Here is a 21075-nt window from a genome sequence, read left to right as displayed (position 1 = left end):
TTGGGTGACAAGGGGGATGCTTCTGTGTGGTCTGAGGGTAGGAACATTGTTGTTGTACGGGAAGGAATGTATTGCTCGGGAGATCTGTTTGTGGACAAGGTCTGCAGGATAGTTGCGGGAGAGCAAAGCACTGGTCAGGTTATTGGTGTAATTGTTGAGGGATTCGTCACTGGAGCAGATACGTTTGCCATGAATACCTAGGCTGTAGGGAAGGGAGCGTTTGATGTGGAATGGATGGCAGCTATCAAAGTGAAGGTACTGTTGTTTGTTTGTGGGTTTGATATGGACAGAGGTGTGGATGTGAGCTTCAACAAGACAAAGGTCAACATCCAGGAAGGCGGCTTGGGTTTTGGAGAAGGACCAGGTGAAATTCAGATTCGAAAAGGAGTTGAGGTTATGGAGAAAATTAAGGAGTGTTTCTTCACCATGAGTCCAGACCACAAAGATGTCATCTATAAACCTATACCAGGCCAGGGGAAGCAGCTTTTGAGTCTTCAGGAAAGCCTCCTCCATGTGGCACATGAAGAGGTTGGCATAGGACGGAGCCATCCTGGTTCCCATGGCCGTTCCCCTGATTTCTTTGTAGGTCTGGCCTTCAAAAGTGAACTAATTATGGGTGAGGATGAAGTTGGTAAGTGTGCTTGGAGAACACACTCAGGAACATCATCCTAGAAGCCAGCTGCAAACTTGAGTCCCATGCCACACACCACCTGAAAAAACTATCCACAGTGCTAGTGCAACACCTAAGAAGTGGTGTCCCTCTCCCTATCCCTCACAAACACCAACCACAACAGAACCGTCAACAAACCCCTCTCATAGCCAACAAACCTAGCCTAGCCAACCTACTCAATCTCCCCATCCCAGCACATACCTCACACAGACCAAATCTCAACAATAACCACAGTCAAATGCCACATATCACCAACCCCAATTCAGTTCTAAACCTCTCATCCAGATCCCTCTCTCCTCCAGAGACATCTGTTCTATCAAAAGGCTTAACCTTTAGCCTAACACCTAAATTCAATCACACTGCCCTGGTTAAAGATCACCTCTCATTCACCTGGAACCTCAACTGGAAATATCACTTCACTACCCAAACACTGCCCCCAAATACTAGACGCAGTGTTGAACCTTGTCTAGAACAGTTCCGACCACCTTCTCAAACGGATCCTCCTCCCCTCCCCCAAAACCATCCCTTGCAGACATTTCAGGAATTCCTCACATCCAGTGGTGCCTCCCAGTCCTTCTTGAAGAACATCCCGACAACCCCCAACATCACCCCAGCTGAATCCCATGCCATTGAGGAGCTGAAAACAGACCGCTCTATTGTCATCCTCCCGGTGGATAAAGGCTCCACAACTGTGGTACTTGACCGTGTGGAGTATGTGGAGTATGTGGCAGAAGGACTGCGTCAACTCTCCGACACCTCAACCTACAAAGCTGTTACCCAGGATCCCATTCCCTCCATCCAGACTGAGCTGCAGAAAATCCTAAAAATCCGAGGTCCCTTACGAGGCCCCACAATGGCTTCCATAGACTTACTCACTCCACCTGAGCCACGTACCCATACCTTCTACCTATTACCCAAAATTCACAAAGAGAACCATCCTGGCCATCCCATTGTAGCAGGCTTGAAAGCCCCAACAGAACGTATCTCAGCTCTGGTAGACCAACACCTCCAACCTATCACCCACAGACTCCCATCCTACATCAAGGACACAAACCACTTCCTAGAACGCCTCAAGTCCATTCCCACCCCTCTCCCACCTGAAACCTTTCTTGTCACCATAGATGCTACATCCCTTTACACAAACATCCCACACACCAATGGTCTCTCTGCCCTTGAGCACTACCTCTCCCAATGCCCACCCGAAGATCTTCCAAAAACCTCATTCCTTACCACACTTGTCAACTTCATCCTCACCCATAATTACTTTACTTTTGAAGGCCAGACCTACAAACAAATCAGGGGAACGGCCATGGGAACCAGGATGGCTCCGTCCTATGACAACCTCTTCATGGGCCGCATGGAGGAGGCTTTCCTGAAGACCCAACAGCTGCTTCCCCTGGCATGGTATAGGTTTATAGATGACATCTTTGTGGTCTGGACTCATGGTGAAGAAACACTCCTTAATTTTCTCCATAACCTCAACTCCTTTTCGAATCTGAATTTCACCTGGTCCTTCTCCAAAACCCAAGCCACCTTCCTGGATGTTGACCTTCATCTTGTTGAAGCTCACATCCACACCTCTGTGCATATCAAACACACAAACAAACAACAGTACCTTCACTTTGATAGCTGCCATCCATTCCACATCAAACGCTCCCTTCCCCACAGCCTAGGTATTCGTGGCAAACGTATCTGCTCCAGTGACGAGTCCCTCAACAATTACACCAATAACCTGACCAGTGCTTTCCTCTCCCGCAACTATCCTGCAGACCTTGTCCACAAACAGATCTCCCGAGCAATACATTCCTTCCCGTACAACAACAATGTTCCTACCCTCAGACCACACAGAAGCATCCCCCTTGTCACCCAATATTATCCTGGCCTCGAATACATCAATAAATTACTCCGCCAGGGATATGACTTTCTCAAGTCAACCCCTGAAATGAGATCATCCCTTGACAAAATTCTCCCCACACCACCCAGAGTTGCCTTTTGTCGTCCCCCTAACCTCCGTAACATCCTTGTTAAACCCTACAATATTCCCAGACTACCTTCTCTACCCAGCGGTTCCTACCCCTGTAACCGACCCTGCTGCAAAACCTGCCCCATGCATCCCCCCACAACCACCTACTCCAGCCCCACTACTGGTAAAACATACACAATTCAAGGCAGGACCACATGTGAAACTACACATGTTATTTATCAGCTGACATACCTGCACTGCACAGCCATTTACATTGGTATGACAACAACTAAACTGGCTGAGCGCATGAACGGACACAGACGAACTGTCCGCCTAGGAGACGTCCAATACCCAGTAGCGGAGCATGGTCTCCAGCATAATTCTAGGGACCTAGGAACCTGCTACACCGTATGTGCCATTTGGCTTCTCCCACCCAACACCAGTCCCTCTGAACTGCGCAGATGGGAACTTGCACTCCAACACATCCTTTCATCCCGCCATCCCCCTGGACTGAACCTACGTTAAACAACCTCACTCCCATTTACTCTTCAGTCTTCTCCTCTTTCCCTTTCCTCTTTAGCCATTCATGCATCTTTTCATCCTACATCTTTATACTATACACCTCTTTACTTCTTTATGCATCCTCTTTGGTTTGAAGCTGGCACAGTACCTACAGTAGAATATCTTTGGCTTCCCTCTGACAACCATGCCTCCATCCTTGCTACCCTCCCTGTTTTCCTTTCCCTGTTGCTTCATAACCTGGGTTGTGAGTAACTAAATACACTTTCCCTTCTTCTCTTTCTTTCCCTTCTCTCCTCCCTGATCAAGGAACATTTATTCCGAAAGCTAGGAACATAAATTTTCGGTTGTTTTTTGTGTATCTATCGGCTGTACTGAGCTGAGGTAAGTACTGGCCAGCCCCTCTATCTCTTTGTTGGAAGATACCAACTTTCAGACAAAGTACTTCATCATATGAGAGACAAACACACAGATACTAACTGTTAGTAAATATATATATATATTTTTTTGGCCATGGCTGCAGTGGCCTTCTAGTTAATATTAATTGACTATTGCATTCTTCCTGTTTAAGAAGCACAGGGATACTTAATAAAGGGCTAATCACCTGTGTAAACTAGAAATGAAGGCTCACTTGGCATGTAATATTACCCCTATTAATGGGGATGCATGATTCTACAATTCAAATAAGTTACAAAGAGGAATGGTTGTTAAGGCATTCCTTTACTGTATCTTATAATTTCTGAATTTCCTTATCTTCTTTCCTTATGTCTGCAAGAGACTTGTTGAAGAGTTTAGCACAATTATTTAGATCTGCGCCATATACTTAATGTCATATTGAAATGTCAATGTGCAAATTATTTTCCATCCATTTTCTGTCATTTTATATTTCATAATAACTAGTCCAAAACAGAATTTACTATTGGCTATAAATATCATTAAAGTGTAATTGTACTTCTGGTTGAAAACGCATCAGAATGATCCACTCTTATCTATCATGAAATTTCATAAGCACTCACTTTCATTTGGTGTATCAGCTATATATACAATACTTTAATCATGACCGATCACCATTAACCTAGAACATGAATTATGACTACCTTTTAAACTACAATTAAAATAATTAATTTATTAACTGACTGTTCCATAGTTCTTGGTAGAATATGTCATGTATTATGAGTGAAACACATGCAACACTGGTGTAACATTCTACAACTTTTATCATTGTAGAATCTATTATTATAAATATTGCAAAATATTACACCAGTGTTATGTGTGTTTATTTATTATTGTAGAATTTATTATTATAAATACTGTAGAATGTTACACCAGTGTTGTGTGTGTTTAATTAATAATAACAAATTTACTTTCCTATATGTATAGTAAGTTATCAACATTTTTATCAGACTAAGATCTCGCGAGATCTGAGAGTGCACTGGAACAATTCTCTTTGTGTATCACTTTATAAGAGATAACTGTGTCACCTACCAGTACTCTTAGATTATTAGCAATATAATCTTTGGAGCTATTAACATACATTAGCAATAGTACTCCTAATCTACATATAGTAGTTCACGTATGGTCAGGAACAGTTTGCACTCAGGAGTGAACTCGTGGTAAGCTGGATTCATGAGAGTGGATAAGCAATTTGTGTGAATATAAAAATCTTCAAAGATGTTGTGGAACTTTATGTCTGAATTTACAATGAGACCTCAAAATTAAACCTAGTGTTGTTCGTCTCTCTGCATATTAAGGTACCATTAGTCCTATTATGGAACACAGTCATCATGTCGCATAATGTCTCTGTCAACAGTCTGCAATATATACATGAAAGATTTGCTGAAGGGATCCCATTATAAAGGACTACAATGACCTCAAATGCCTGTTTAAATCATCAAATGCATCCCAGTCTCTAAACTGAACCCTTCTTTCACAAACTCTTGCTGTCCCTATAGATTTATCACAGGACACAAATCCAACAATGCCCCTCATCTTATTGTGGCTGGTTCTTGTGTCCTTACTGGAAAGAACTTCACTCTATCCTGCCAGTACCTTCAGTTCATTGCCCACAAACCACTTTCCTTTTTTTTAACAATATCAACTACTTTCTTGTCCAATAACCACCAGGCTCCATGATTGTAACAGCCACCTCCTCATACAGCCAACATCTTCCATACACAAAATCTCCTAGTATCTGAACACTACTTTTCGCATCTACATCTTCATCTACAACAACTGTTCCCTTGAAGGCAAATATTTTAATAAATTTGTGACACTGAAATGAGAATTTTCTTAGTACTTTAACATCCTCACCAACTGACACTTCACCTAAAGGAATCTTTCCCACTAATCCAAAAATGTGATACCCTCATCTATTTTATATTTAATGATGACACTATTAAATCCAAGCCCATGACCACAGTATCCTGCCCTCATTCATTCAGAACATCAATGCTTTCTCTCCAACTGATTATGTTTGGCTCTCCTCTGGTCAGCAACTTCCCTCACGATTATATTGTTGCAGAAGAAGCTGATTAGCACAATCAACATGGTGTAGTGGTTATGATACTAGACTTCTGCATGGAGGGTCGTGAGTTCAAAACTCACGTGAACTGTAAAATTTGAATTTCTATATTCGGTTCAAGTGCATTCTGCCAACTTCAGAACATGATGACCAAATTGTAGAAAGAATGTATAATGACATAGAGAGAATAATGGACGAAAATAAAAAATGCTGCAAAATAGTAATGTGAGACTGGAACGCCATTGTGGGAAAAGGGAAAGAGGGAAACGTAGTAGGCAGTCATGGTCTTGTAAAGAGAAATGATAGAGGTGAATGGCTAATTGACTTCTGCAGGGAAGGCAGCTGATGGCGGCAAACACATAGTTCAAGAACCACAAGAGGAGGCTCTACACTTGGAAATCACCAGGGGATAAGTACAGAAACAAAATTGATTTTATACTGGTAAAAGAAAAAATACAGGAATGGAATCAACAAGGTGCACACATTATCAGGTGCAGATATTAATAGTGACCACAACTTACTTATGGCAGAAACAGAAATAAGAATGAAAAAACTGAAGAAGGTGACCATGGTGAAGAAGTGGGATCTAGAGAAGATAAGATCCAACAAAGAACAAATTACAGAAATGCTGTCTCGGGAGTTTCTGGACACATTATGAGACAAAGAACCACCTGATAATGCCAACAAGAACTGGAATATGCTGAAAGAAGGAATCACTAAATCAGGGCAGCAAAATGTAGGATATGTAAAAGGGAAAAGGTCAAAAAACCCATGGGTCGCACAAGAAATGATTTCCAAGATGGAGGAGAGAAGAAAATTGAAAAACAAGGGCACTGAAGATGCAAGAAAGATATACAGAAGGTTAAATAATGAACTGCAAAGAGAAACAGAGCAGGCTAGGAAAAAATGGCTAAATGAGGAATGTGATGAAATTGAAGAACTGGACAGGAAAGGAAGATATGACCTATTATACAACAGAGTAAAGACTATGACATGGGAACAAAACAGAGCAGGAAGTTCTACTATGGAAATTTTGAGCAAAGATGAAGAGGTAGTGTACAAACATCGTGACGATGTCCTCCATAGATGGGAAGAATATCTAAAAGAGCTATATGACACAAATAGCAAACCAGAAACTCTGTAACTTGAATCACACAACAGTGTAAGTGATAACGAGAAAGGACCAACCATCATAATGGAAGAAGTAAAGTCTGCTATAGCTGCAATGAAAAATGGCAAAGCAGTAGGTACAGATACGATACCAGGAGAAATATTAAAATGCTTGAACCAAGATGGAATAAGAGAAATGTTGAGATTATGTAATAACCTATATGACAGTGGTGAATGGCCTAAGGACTTTCTGACAATAGTAATGATTCCATTACCAAAAAAAAACAAGGAACCAGGAAATGCAGCAAGCACAGGACAATCAGCCTCATTTCACATGCAGCCAAAGTAATGTTAAGAATAATTAATAAAAGACTTGAAAATGTAATAGAGGAGAATCTTGGCGAGGAGCAGTTTGGCTTCAGATGAAATATGGGCACAAGAGATGCAATAGGGCTCCTACAAATCTTGGGAGAAAGGTTTATTGAAAAAGGAAGAGACCTATACATGTGCTTCACCGACATAGAAAAGGCATTTGACAATGTGGTTTGGGACAAGCTTGCGACTATAATGAGAGAAAAGAGAGTCGACTGGAAAACCAGAAGACTCGTAAACTCATTATATCTTAATCAAAAAGTTTCAATTAAAGTGAGAGGCGAAAGTAGAAACTGGATAGCACTAGGAAAAGGAGTAAGACAAGAATGCTATCACCAATTCTTTTCAACCTCTACTTGGAAAATATGATTGACTAATGTTCATCAGATGACAAAGGCACAGGAATTGGAGGAATAAGAGTAGGATGTTTGAGGTTTGCTGATGACATGGTCCTCCTAGCCACAGCGGAAAAAGAATTACAGGATTTGGTGGATACCATTGAAACTAATGGAAAAAATATGGAATGAAAATTAACACAATTAAAACAAAAGTATTAGCACTGGGAGGAAATAAGGAAATAAAAATAATGCTGAGTGGAGAAATACAAGAACAGCCCGACTGGAAGTGCACCACAGAAATTAAAACAAGAATAGCAATTGCAAAAGAGGCGTTTTATAAGAAAAGGAGGATTTTTCTGCTGCGGTCTGGACAGAGAACTCAGGAAAAGACTCATAAAATGTCTTGTGTGGAGTGTTCTTCTATATCGCGCAGAAACATGGACTATGAGGAAGAAAGACAGAGAATGGCTGCAGGCTTTTGAGATCTGGACATGGCGGAGGATGGAAAGAATAAGTTGGCTGGACAGAGTAAAAAATGAAGAGGTATTGAGAAGAGTGGGAGAGAAAAGACAGTTACTAGATGTAATAAAGAGACGAAAAAGAAATTGGATTGGGCATATATTAAGAAAGAATGATGGACTGATAAAAAAAAGTTTTAGAAGGTTATGTAGAAGGGAAACAGAAGCGAGATTCCAGATATTGGATGACATGATGGACGGTACAATATACAGCAGCCTTAAGAAGGAAGAAATAGATCACAGAAAATGGAGAGGCAAAGGACCTGCTAATATAGCAGATAACTGATGATGATGACATTCTAGAAGTATCCAAAAATGTCAAGAATCATTGCACTGGAATATTCTGTAACTGTATATATAACGTATGTGTTTCAGCAGAATGCAGTTCGCTCCACGCTCTTGTATGTGAATGTGGTGAATGAACCTTCGATAAGAGAAGTTAGTGTTCATCATTCATCTAATTACACCTTCTTCTACATGACATTATTCTGGTGGAGGCGCTTGGGTATTGGACCTTGTGATAGAGCACATTATCGTCGACACAGTGGTTCCCATCAGGCCACGACAGAGCCACCGTTTACATGCGAAAAACCAGAGTTCAAGCCATATTCAACAGATCACAATCTATAGGTGACAGAACAAGAACAGGACGTTATGATGACAGCAACTGCGTGTCACCACATGAGACATCCTTCCAGGTTCTCTGGTGATGATGGTCAAGATCCAAACAAGTGGCTGAAGGTATATGAGTGTATAGCGAAATTTAACAAATGGGATGACACCGTGTGTTTGGCTAATGTATTTTTCTACTTGGGGGGCACTGCCAAGCAATGGTATGAGAACAAGTTCACAAGCTGTGAAGTATTCCAGGAGGAACTGCACAAATATTTCGACGACACATAACGACAGACGTGCAAGGCTGAAGATAAATTAAAGTGCAGGGCACAGCGCCCAGGAGAAACTACAGCATCCTACATTCAAGATGTCATGAAGCTGTGTAAAATAGTGGATCCTAGAACGAAGGGGGAAGATAAGGTTGCACATCTCATGAAGGGTGTTGCTGAGGACATGTATCAAGCCCTACTCCTGAAAGAGGTTTTGACAGCAGACGATTTCATAAAATGGAGCCAGTGTATCAAGACAATGCATAAAAAAATAATTACACGCAAGAAGTTTGAATGGCTTCCAAATGTCGTAACGATGTCTATGATGGAGGAAGGAAATGATTTCACAAGTATTCTTCATCATATAGTGAGAGGGGAAGTTGAGAAGGCACTGGATTGCACGATGAGCAAAAAACCGAGATGCTTCCTGAGGTCATAAGGGAGGAAGCAGAACAGACACTGAACCAAATTTCTCGTTCTTCATTTCCATTTAAAATGGTGAAAATGTTGAGACCCAGGCAAATTTATGTTCCTACAATGCCACATGAGGAACCAGTTTGGGGACGAAGGAAAACTGGCGTCTGGAGGACCCAGGATAACCAACCAGTATGTTTCAACTGCGGACGACTGGGACATGTGGTGCACTATTGTCATGAAAGATGGCAGATATTTGATGATGCCCATGCCAGAAGACAGGTAGACCAATCTTAGGTGACACCAATTACGGGATGCACAAGAAAATGTGGGTGCACGATGACGTAGGTCACGATCGCCGCAAGCTACCGTATTTACTCGAATCTAAGCTGCACTTTTTTCCAGTTTTTGTAATCAAAAAAAAAAAAAAAATGCTTGCGGCTTAGAATTGAGTGCAAAGTAGGTGGAAGTTCTGAAAAATGTTGGTAGGTGCCGCCACAACTAAGTTCTGCCGTCGAATATATGTAGCGCTCCACAGGCATGCTTTGAAGGCACAAAGATAAATACTGGTACCAAAACCTCTGCGTCAGCAAATAAATTAAAAAAGAAAAGGTGGAAGATGAGCTTTTTTCTGCACCCCGAGCTTCAAACTCTGCATTTTCATACATTACCCAACGAAGCAAATACAAATTCCGTTTTGTTCATATTCGAATGAAGCAGCATTTCAATGTACTATGAAAATCCGACTGGCAAGACTGTTTGGTATGTTTGTCAGTATGGCCAACTCTACGTTCTGATTTTTTTCCTACCTGTGAGAAGAGATGGTTGCTAATAGGAACTTTTATGTATTGTGAATCACATGCAGTATTTTCTTCACTATAAGAATAATACGAATATAAACATTTTGCCATGTATTGTTTCATGTTTGCTCATTTAAATCCTGTCTGCCTAATAAACTACAAACTAGAGTGAGACAACAGCAAACGCGGAAGAACATACATATCATGTCATGTTTATATTTCTATTATTCTTATGCCTAATAGCGGTACAGTCAGAAATGAAGCACAGCAATTGACTAGATTTTTAAAACTAAGATGACTCTCATTTCTGTGCAGAATGTAATGTACTAAAGAGCCATCTGCAAAGATTTTCAAACGGAGATAAATTTTCGCTAACTCTCGTTCAGAACATCTTCCATCATATGCAGTCTATTATTTGGTTCTTGTTGATCATTATCGAAGAAAGCAGCAGTGTAAGTAACAACAAATAGCAGTCTCTTGCCATTGTTTCGCTAATGAGATGATTCCTCTCTTTTGTTTTTTAATTGTAAGTGGTGGTAGCTTGCACAAAAGCAAGCAATGCCGCGAGCAGCGACAGGTTGTAAACACACATTATCAGAATGCGACAAACAATCCATGACACAGTACAGTAATGCATTTTCAACTTAGAGTGACGCAAACAACTATAACAAAGAGAATGGCGAAAAAGGAGGAAGAAGAAGAAGAAGAAGAAGAAGAAGAAGAAGCAATCAATTCAAACCAGACGAAGCACATGAAAAAGGAAGGGTACCCGTATAAATACGGATGGAGCACCTGATGCATAGCAATGGCTACCAGGTAAGGCTTAACTGCTAAGCTTACGACTCGAACCAAACTACTGTAGCTGTATCATCATTCATTCGACCACAATTGTGTCTCATATTATAATGGACCAACTTTGTTTCGATTTGGAGGTGTGGCCTAAGACTTTTCTCTCACCTTGAATTTCGAGTCTCAAATTTCAGGTGTGGCTTAGATTCGGGAAAAGTTTTTTTCCTTGATTTCGAGTCTCATTTTTCAGGTGCAGCTTACATTCGAGTGCGGCTTATATTCGAGTAAATACGATAGCCACTGGAGAAGACGCTCCCCAACACGCTGATCAAGGTCTCCATCACCGTTTAGAAGCTGCAGCCGATCTCCTAGCCACTGCAACCTGGAAAACTAAACTGTGTGACACTCCTTGGAGGTGAGGCCGCCGAAGAGAAAAATCCTCCATCGTTGATCACTACAAAAATGATAGGAAACTATGTCGATATATTCATGGATGGTCACCCAGCCCAAGCTCTTGTGGACTCTGGAGCATCATATTCAGTCATTTCAGAGAAGTACCATTGCCAGCTGCAGAAAACCACATTCATCAACAACAAAACATCTCTGCTGAAGGTGGCTAATGGGAAATGTGTAAAACCTACAGGAAGATGTACCATTCATGTGGGTATAAGTGGCCATACACAGCCCTTAGAATTCATCATCTTACAGGAGTGTAGTCATGATGTCATTCTCGGACGGGACTTTTTGAAAGCTTCTCAGGCAATTATATATTGTGGTCATTTGAAGATTATGCTAGACGAGATGAGAGACTGTGGACAGGAAAATGCACATCTGAGTGTGTGGAGACTTTGTGTGGTGGATGACATGATCATTCCTACAGTCAGCACTAGAAAGGTAGCTGTCATGTGTCATGCCATGCATCACCCCATGGATCTTGTAGTGGAATGTAAGAGAATCATACCGCTGAAGAATAACTCAGGCACCCCAGCCTCTGTCGTCTCGTTTAAGAATGACTTCAGTGAATTGTAGATAGTTAACTGTTGCCGAGAACCGCAGATCCTTCTAAGACGCATGTGTGTAGCAAACACTGAGCCGTTAATTGCCGAACAGCTGAGCCATGCCAAGTCTGTGGGCGAAATTGGCACTATCGCTACGAGACAAGATCTTCTAGCTCGACTATCACCAGATTTCACTACGGAACAACAGAAGAAGCTACTTGACATTCTTCAAGAGTTCTCTGAATGCTTCACTCCAACAAATCAATGGTGAAGCACCGAATTAGCACTGGAGACCAACAGAGCCAGAGAGCGATCATGTGTCAGCAACAGAACGTTGAATAATTCATGACAAAGTAGAGAAAATGATGAAGAATGACATCATTTAGCCTTCGCAGAGTCCAAGTTCGTCACCAGTGGTTCTCATCAGGAAGAAGGATGGTAGCTGACACTTTTGTGTTGATTACAGGAAGCTTAATAACATAACTAAAAAGAACGTTTACCCTCTTCCACGAACTGGCAATACACTAGATTGTTTGAAGGGGGCTAAGTTTTTCTCAACCAAGGACAAGTACTTGGGATGCTAGAAAATTGAAGTAGATGAGGCTGATCTTGAGAAAACTGCATTAAGTACCCCTGAGGGCCTGTTTGAGTTTAAGGTAATGCCGTTTGGTTTGTGTAATGCACCAGCAACTTTTGAACGGATGATGGATAATCTTCTAACTCACCTGAACTAGATGATGTGCCTTTGTTATTTAGATGACATTATAGTGTTCTCAGAGACATTTGATGAATACACAAAAAGACTCAGGGCTGTTCTTAAGTGTCTACAACAAGCCGGACCGAACCTTAATCCAAAAAAGCGTCTCTTTGGAGAAAAAGAAATCAAAATACTTGGACACCTTGTGTCAAATGAAGGTGTGTGGCCAGACCCAGAAAACATGAGATCTATAACGGAATTTTGTATTCCGAAAAGTATTAGATATGTGAGAAGCTTCCTCAGATTATGTTATTACTACCATCATTTTATCAAAGACTTTTGTATCAAAGCCAGGCCACTCCAAGAGTTGTTAAAAGCCAATGCTAAATTTATCTGGTGTGGTGCTCAACAATATTCTTTTGATGTACTGCGAAAAGCTCTGACAGCTGACCCTGTACTTGGTCTGTATGATGAGAAAGCACCTACAGAACTACACACAGATGCCTGTTGGTATGGGATCAGTGCTGTTCTGGTGCAAATTTCAAATGGAAAAGAGCCTATGCTTCTAGGACACTTACAAAACCTGAGAGAATCAACTCAACTACAGAAAGAGAATGTCTCGCTGTGATCTGGGCCATATGCAAATTTTGACAGTATCTCTATGAAAGGCCATTCACAGTTGTTACAGACGATCATCCACTTTGTTGGTTGACAGGTCTTAAGGATCCAACAGGCCGACTCGCCAGGTGGGCACTACATCTTCAAGAGTATGACATTACCATAGTGTACAAAAGTGGAAGAAAACACCAAGATGGCGACTGTCTCTCACAAAACCCTGTGCAAGACCATCAAGACTGATGAAGATAGTGACTGTCATGCTGCACTCCAGGATCTCTCTGCTGAGCAGAAGGAGGACACCAAGATATCTCAATTTATGCTTACCTGAAATCGGTCAGAGAATGTGAAAGGACAATTTAAGGTAGTTTAAGGCAGTAAGGACTTCTTAAGACAAACAATAGGATCCACAAGAGATTTTTCTGTCCAGGTTTATTTATGAGTGTCCACACACAGTTCGTCAGAAACCACCTGGCTGACTCATACCAATTCCACCAGCCAAAACACCTTTCCAGCATGTTGGGATTGACCTCCTCAGACGATTTCAAACATCTGCTAGTGAAAATAGATGGATTATTGTTTGCACTGATTATCTGACACACAATGCTATTACAAAAGCCATGAAAACAGCCGAAGCATTTGAGGTAGCCAAATTCATTGTGAAAGACATTGTATTAAAACGCGGTGCCCCAAGGTTGTTAATTATGGATTGAAGGAAAGTTTTCCAATCGAATTTCGTGCCAGAGATAAACCGTTGGTGTGACATTACTCATCACATCACGACTGCCTACATCTACATCTCCATGTTTACTCTGCAGTTCACACTTAAGTGCCTGGGAGAGGGTTCACTGAACCATTTTCATACTACTACTCTACCATTCCACTCTCGAAGGCACATGAGAAAAAGGAACACCTAAATTTTTCCATTCGAGCTCTGATGTCTCTTAGTTTCTCCCTACCTAGGTGTGTGTCAACAAAATATTTACACATTCTGAAGAGAAAGTTGGTGACTGAAATTTCAACAGGCTTACTGAATGCCTTAATAAGACCTTGACCGACATGCTATCAATGTTCATCAATATTGAGCAGAGCAATTGGGATGACATGCTACCTTCATGACATTTGCCAACAACACCGCCAAACAAGACACCACAGGATTTATGCCAATTTTCCTGGTGCATGGGTGTGAGGTGACTACAACGATGGACACTGTTTGCATTGCATCCCGATGATGTAAATAAAATAGAAAGAAACTTCCACATGGGAAAAATATATTAAAAACAAAGATTCCAAGACTACCAAGTGGGAAAGCGCCGGTAGATAGGCACAATAAATAAAACACACACACACACACACACACACACACACACACACACACACACACACACACACAGAATTTTTATAGGCACAATAAATAAAACACACAAACACCCACACAGAAATTCTGTGTGTGTGTTTGTGTGTTTTATTTATTGTGCCTATCTACCGGCGCTTTCCCGCTTGGTAAGTCTTGGAATCTTTGTTTTTACATCCCGATGATGTAGACAACGACAACATCAGCCAGGTGTTAACCAGAGCAGAGGAAGTTCAGCAGTTAGCTCGACTCCACATGCTGCAGGCTCAAGAAAATGATCACTGAAAGTATGACGCGAGCCACCGCCCTGCTGTTTACCAGCCTGGTGTCCTTGTCTGGGTCTTCACTTCTGTTTGGAAGGTTTGCCTCTTTGAGAAGCTCCTCAGGCGCTACTTTGGACAATATAAGGTTGTAAAACAGTTGTCTGATGTTACTTATGAAGTTGAAGATTTCGATCCCGACACAAGACGACAAAAGATCAGAGATATGGTCCACGTACTTCAAATGAAGTCTTATAAGGATCCTGCAACCCAGGGTAAATTCGAATCTCCAGCGACAGGCAACAAGTGGAAAGGTGAAAAAGTGCACAGTGCCAAAGGAAGTTCTAAGAAGATCATCGCCAGGGTGAACATCAGCCATTGGGAGTCGCAGTATGCAGGACCGATGACTCATTCCCGGAGCAGGACGGCATAACGCCGAGACGCTCTTCTCTTAACAATGGGGCAATGTTGCAGAAGAAGCTGAATAGCATAGTTACTGTGATGTAGTGATTACTAAACTGTTGCATGGAGGGTTGTGAGTTCAAAACTCACCTGAACTGCAAAATTTTAATTTCTATATTCGGTTCGAGTACATTCTAGAAGCATCCACAAATTTCAAGAATCATTCTACTGGAATGTTCTGTAACTGTTTATATACCATACGTGTTCTAACCGGAGGCAGTTTGCTCCATCTTCTTCTTTGTGCAAGTGCTCAATAAACCTTCGTTAAGTGAAGTTAGTGTTCGTCATTCATCTAATTACCCCTTCTTTTACTAGACAATATAAGAACTCCTGTCCACATTAAAACAACAAAACATCATCAAAACCTCCATTTGATAATTGACATCTCTTAAACACCAAAAAATATCACCCCACAGTCTAGGCACCAGTCACACCATATCTCTTGTGACAAGTACTCCCTTTCCCAATACGTTAAAGTCATTGTCAAAGCTTTCATTGACAGACAATAAACCTTAAAATCTGATATACAAACAGGCCATAGTTCAATATCCTTCCATGCCACCTGCACTAGCAGGATACAAACATTCACCAAACAAGGTGGCACTTTGGTGATACACAGAAGACATCAGCAGTATGAATCTTCATATTTAGTTCTCCCATAACTTCACTACTGAGATCACCAACCCCCTTCTTTATAGAAGAGCCTTTTTTGGAAACAAATCAGAGATGCAACTAGATCAATAAAATGACTCAAAGAAATTAGATGAACCCATAAAAATAAATGTTTATTCATCTAGTCTCTGGACTAGAAATGTAAAACCATAACATGGTTCAATGGTCCAATCTTTCAAGAAATACAATAGGAGTTATTAATTGATTGCACAAAAGACTTATAAATAACAACAAAATCTCAGGACTTTGTTAGATACAAATTTATGCCAGAGAAGCCACGCATACTTGGAAGATGAATAATGCAGTATAATCTGTGGCATAGATAAAATATAAAACTGAATTATATAGTAACAACTGAAGATTTGTAGCAGACTGAGACATATCTTGAATTTAACAAGCAGTAGCCTCAATCATTTTGCTATCTTAATATGTCTCCATATCCAATATGTCTCCATATCCAACACAAATCTTCTTTGTGAACATTTCCTCTTATTGTTTCTGAACTTACAGCCAGCGATTACCCCATGAGATATGTGGGAACAGCATTGTGGGGGAGGACAGTGGTTTACCTTCCCACAAGCAGTACAGATCAATTGAAATGGAATCGCTGAAATGAAATGAATAGGCCAATAACAATGAAATTTGTAAAGCATCAGTGACAAGGAAAGCTGCAGTCAGGCCAGCAAGTTTGGTCATATAGCCTAATGGTTAGGATGATGCCTCGCAATAAGCAAGAATATGGGTTTGTGTTCTTGACTAGTCTAAAATTTTAATCACATTTAAAGTTCAAAATTTCAGACTGATCTTCTCTGATATCACTTCGTGGCATTGAATCTTCACAGATTTCCTTCCCATTGCCTGCATTCATTTAATTTAGGTGACTGTCATTCAACTGAAAAAAGAAAGCTAAGTGAAGCTTCCTAATTATATACAAGGTGTTAAAAAGGTGTTGAATATTTTGAGATCTGGTCTGGAAATGCATACTTTCTGCAATAAACACATGTATACAGGTGGTGTTCAACGTGACGTCCATTCATGACAATTCACCCCTCTGCCCACCATCCTAAGGAGTGACCCACCCTTTGAAGTACACCCAGTTACTGTTGTACCTGCTGGCTCACATTGAAGATACGACCATGTAGTGTCCATGCATTGCTGGCTGGCATGGCGTAGACCTATTCCTTCAAGTGTCCCCATATAACCAAAAGTCTAGGGGATTGAGGTCTGAGGAATGAGGAGGCCAATGACCCCACCCCCCTCCCCTCCAATGGTCCCAAAATGTCTGTGTTAGATATTCGCACATGTTGTGACGAAAGTGTTTTGGTGCGTCATCAAGCATGAACCACATTTGTATGCATTGCTGCAATGGCACAACTTCCAGCAAGGTAGGGAATACAGTAAATAATGGGCCGCAGTTAAGTTTGTGGTAGCACATATGGCCCTATTAATCTATCACCAAGAACGCCTGCCCATATGCTGATTGAGAATCGGTGCTGATGCCTTCCTTCCTGAATTTCTTGGATATTTACATCTGCCCAGACATGCTAGTTATGGAAATTCACAACACCATCTCTTGTGAACTCTGTCTCATCACTAAATAAAATCTTGGATGTGAGTAGTGAATCGGTGGCACACTTCTACAACAGCCATTGACAGAACTGTTATCTGCTATGATGATTCTGCAGTCTCAGGGCCTGAATGTGCTGTATATGATATGGGTACAGCAATTGTTCAGAAATATCCCCCAGATAGGAGAGTAAGACATACCTTGTTCTGCTGCTAAGGTCACACATTGATCCCGGGGGTTTCTTCCACTGAACGTAGCACACACTAATCCATGTCATGCATGTGGACTGTGAGGGCCTTCCATTGTCAGTCTGCAGAGGTGCAAGGGTACCTGTGTCCCTCAGAGGCTGGGAAAGTCCACCAAACAGTTTATCAGAGAGCATTATGCACTGCTGATATTTTTCAGTGTTGAGGACAAGTGCTCACATTCTACATTCATTTGCTAAACCATCTATCTGAATTCTATCTATCTATCTAAACTATCATATCTGCCATTTCACTTGTTGAGTAGCAAGCTTTCATTGCTAACAACTGGTGGAAGGGAGAAAATCTAAATATACTGCGCAATTTGTATGTAAAAACAGCACAATGACAGTGAACACATAAGTGAAACTGCATTTGGAAGAAGGTAAGACACCATGATAGGTAACCATGGTTGACAGTACTGTACAAGACACATAAACATGACAAAACTAGCGTAACCACAGCTGACTGCAGACCACCTAATGGTAGGTAGTGTACTGTGAGTAAGATATCACAATATCCCGCCGACACATTTTGCCACAACTACTTCACTTACGGAGACCAGACATACCAACAATTAAAGGGAACAGCTATGGGTACCAGGATGGCCCCCTCGTACGCCAACCTATTCATGGGTCGCTTAGAGGAAGCCTTCTTGGTTACCCAAGCCTGCCAAACCAAAGTTTGGTACAGATTTATTGATGAAACCTTCATGATCTGCACTCACAGTGAAGAAGAGCGCCAGAATTTCCTCTCCAACCTCAACTCCTTTGGTTCCATCAGATTCACCTGGTCCTACTCCAATTCCCATGCCACTTTCCTAGACATTGACCTCCATCTGTCCAATGGCCAGGTTCACACATCCGTCCACATCAAACCCACCAACAATCAACAGTACCTCCATTTTGACAGCTGCCACCCATTCCATATCAAACGGTCACTTCCCTGCAGCTTAGATCTTCGTGGAAAACGAATCTGCTCCAGTCCGGAATCCCTGAACCATTACACCAACAACCTGAAAACAGCTTTCGCATCCCGCAACTACCCTCCCGACCTGGAACAGAAGCAAATAACTAGAGCCACTTCCTCATCCCCACAAACCCAGAACCTCCCACAGAAGAACCCCAAAAGTGCCCCACTTGTGACAGGATACTTTCTGGGACTATATCAGACTCTGAATGTGGCTCTACAGCAGGGATACAACTTCCTCAAATCCTGCCCTGAAATGAGATCCATCCTTCATGAAATCCTCCCCACTCCACCAAGAGTGTCTTTCCGCCGTCCACCTAACCTTCGTAGCCTCTTAGTTCATCCCTATGATATCAACAAACCACCTTCCCTACCCTCTGGCTCCTACCCTTGTAACCACCCCCAGTGTAAAACCTGTCCCATGCACCCTCCCACCACCACCTACTCCAGTCCTGTAACCCAGAAGGTGTACACGATCAACGGCAGAGCCACGTGTGAAAGCACCCACGTGATTTACCAACTTACCTGCCTACACTGTGAAGCTTTCTATGTGGGAATGACCAGCAACAAACCGTCCATTCGCATGAATGGACACAGGCAGACAGTGTTTGTTGGTAATGAGGATCACCCAGTGGCTAAAGATGCCTTGGTGCACGGCCAGCACATCTTGGCACAGTGTTACACCGTCCGGGTTATCTGTATACTTTCCACTAACACCAACCTATCAGAACTCCGGAGATGGGAACTTGCCCTTCAGTATATCCTCTCTTCTTGTTATCCGTCAGGCCTCAACCTCCGCTAATTTCAAGTTGCTGCCGCTCATACCTCACCTGTCTTTCAACAACATCTCTGCCTTTGTACTTCCGCTCGACTGACATCTCTGCCCAAACTCTTTGCCTTTACAAATGTCTGCTTGTGACTGTGTATGTGCGAATGTATATGTGTGTGTGTGTGTGTGTGTGTGTGCGAGTGTAAAAAAGGCGTTTACAAATGTCTACTTGTGACTGTATATGTTCAGATGGATGTGTGTGTGTGTGTGTGTGTGTGTGTGTGTGTGTGTGTGTGTGTGTGTGTGTGTGTGTGTGTGCGTGTGTGTGCGAGTGTACACCTGTCCTTGTTTTCCCCATAAGGGAAGTCTTTCCGCTCCCGGTATTGGAATGACTCCTTACCCTCTCCCTTAAAACCCACATCCTTTCGTATTTCCCTCTCCTTCCTGAAGAAGCAACCATCGGTTGCGAAAGCGAGTAATTCTGTGTGTGTGTGTGTTTTGTTCATTGTGCCTGTCTGCCGGCACTTTCCCGCTTGGTAAGTCTTGGAATCTTTGTTTTTAATATATTTTTCCCATGTGGAAGTTTCTTTCTATTTTATATATATATATATATGAAAAGCACCTAATCACAAAACATAATCAAAGCAAAATTAAAAATAAGAGTAAACTTACTTCCATTTGCTATAACCATGTAACCCTCAGGGCAGATGCAGTGGTATGATCCATCCTCATTAATGCACATACCAGGTGTACAGAGTGACCTATCTTCTTCACACTCGTTTACATCTTTAATAGAAAACAGAAAAAGTCAAAATAAATTTACACTTCATAAAATTATAGCAAAATATTCAGATCTTTATTTTCAGTGAGTTAATGAACTGTCAACAATGAGTTCATAACAGAGGTAAAGGAAGCTTAACTATAAAAAGTCAAACAGTGGATAGTCTTGCTACTCACCATAAACACACAAACAGTTTTGCTTCTGCAGCTGAAGATAGGGGTCATATGTGTGTGTGAAGTGGGTTTGCCTGGGTGAATGCATGCATGTGTTTTTCTTTTTTGATGAAGGTTTTGGCCGAAAGCTTAATGTGTAACAGTCCTCCTGTTGTGCCTGCCTGCAACTTTATAGTGAGTAGCTATCTAATCTTTCCATTAACAGTTCAGTTACAAAAAGACAACAGGTGGACAGATTTAATTTGGAGCACTAAACCATTAGTTCATTAGAGTGGAACTCTCAATTCTGAGGATGTGTGTGTGTGTGGGTGGGTGGGTGGGTGGGTGGGGAGGAGGGGGGGGGGGGGCAATGTACCAATGCCACGTGATCTCCCCAGCTAATGACAGTGGATATTCAGAGCATAGGACACGTGATGTAGTCAGCCAACAGCAACATCACTTTTAAGTAGCACGAACACACAAATAAGAAAAGTTAATGGTTTAACTTAATATAGTGTTGCTACAAGAAAAGGAAAGCTTTTACATATAACATTGGTCTTGGAGATTAATAAAAGATATATCACACAAATGTGCCAGTAAAATTTTTAACAATGACATAGGGGGTAAATGTCATCTTCT

At 41.6% G+C, this 21075-nt stretch overlaps 1 protein-coding gene across 1 annotated transcript in view; it reads right to left on the bottom strand.

Annotated features, from left to right (window-relative positions):
• Window positions 1-21075, bottom strand: part of LOC126282212 (fibrillin-2-like) — a 687537-nt gene that overhangs the window by 176574 nt on the left and 489888 nt on the right. The window contains exon 32 of the mRNA XM_049981761.1: window positions 20176-20289. Within this exon, the coding sequence (XP_049837718.1) occupies window positions 20176-20289 (114 nt within the window). The remainder of the gene's footprint in view (window positions 1-20175; window positions 20290-21075) is intronic.

Source organism: Schistocerca gregaria, chromosome 7, assembly GCF_023897955.1.
Source record: "Schistocerca gregaria isolate iqSchGreg1 chromosome 7, iqSchGreg1.2, whole genome shotgun sequence".
Taxonomy (NCBI): domain Eukaryota; kingdom Metazoa; phylum Arthropoda; class Insecta; order Orthoptera; family Acrididae; genus Schistocerca; species Schistocerca gregaria.
Note: the sequence above shows the minus strand (reverse complement) of the source record. Positions and strands in the feature narration are given on the sequence as shown.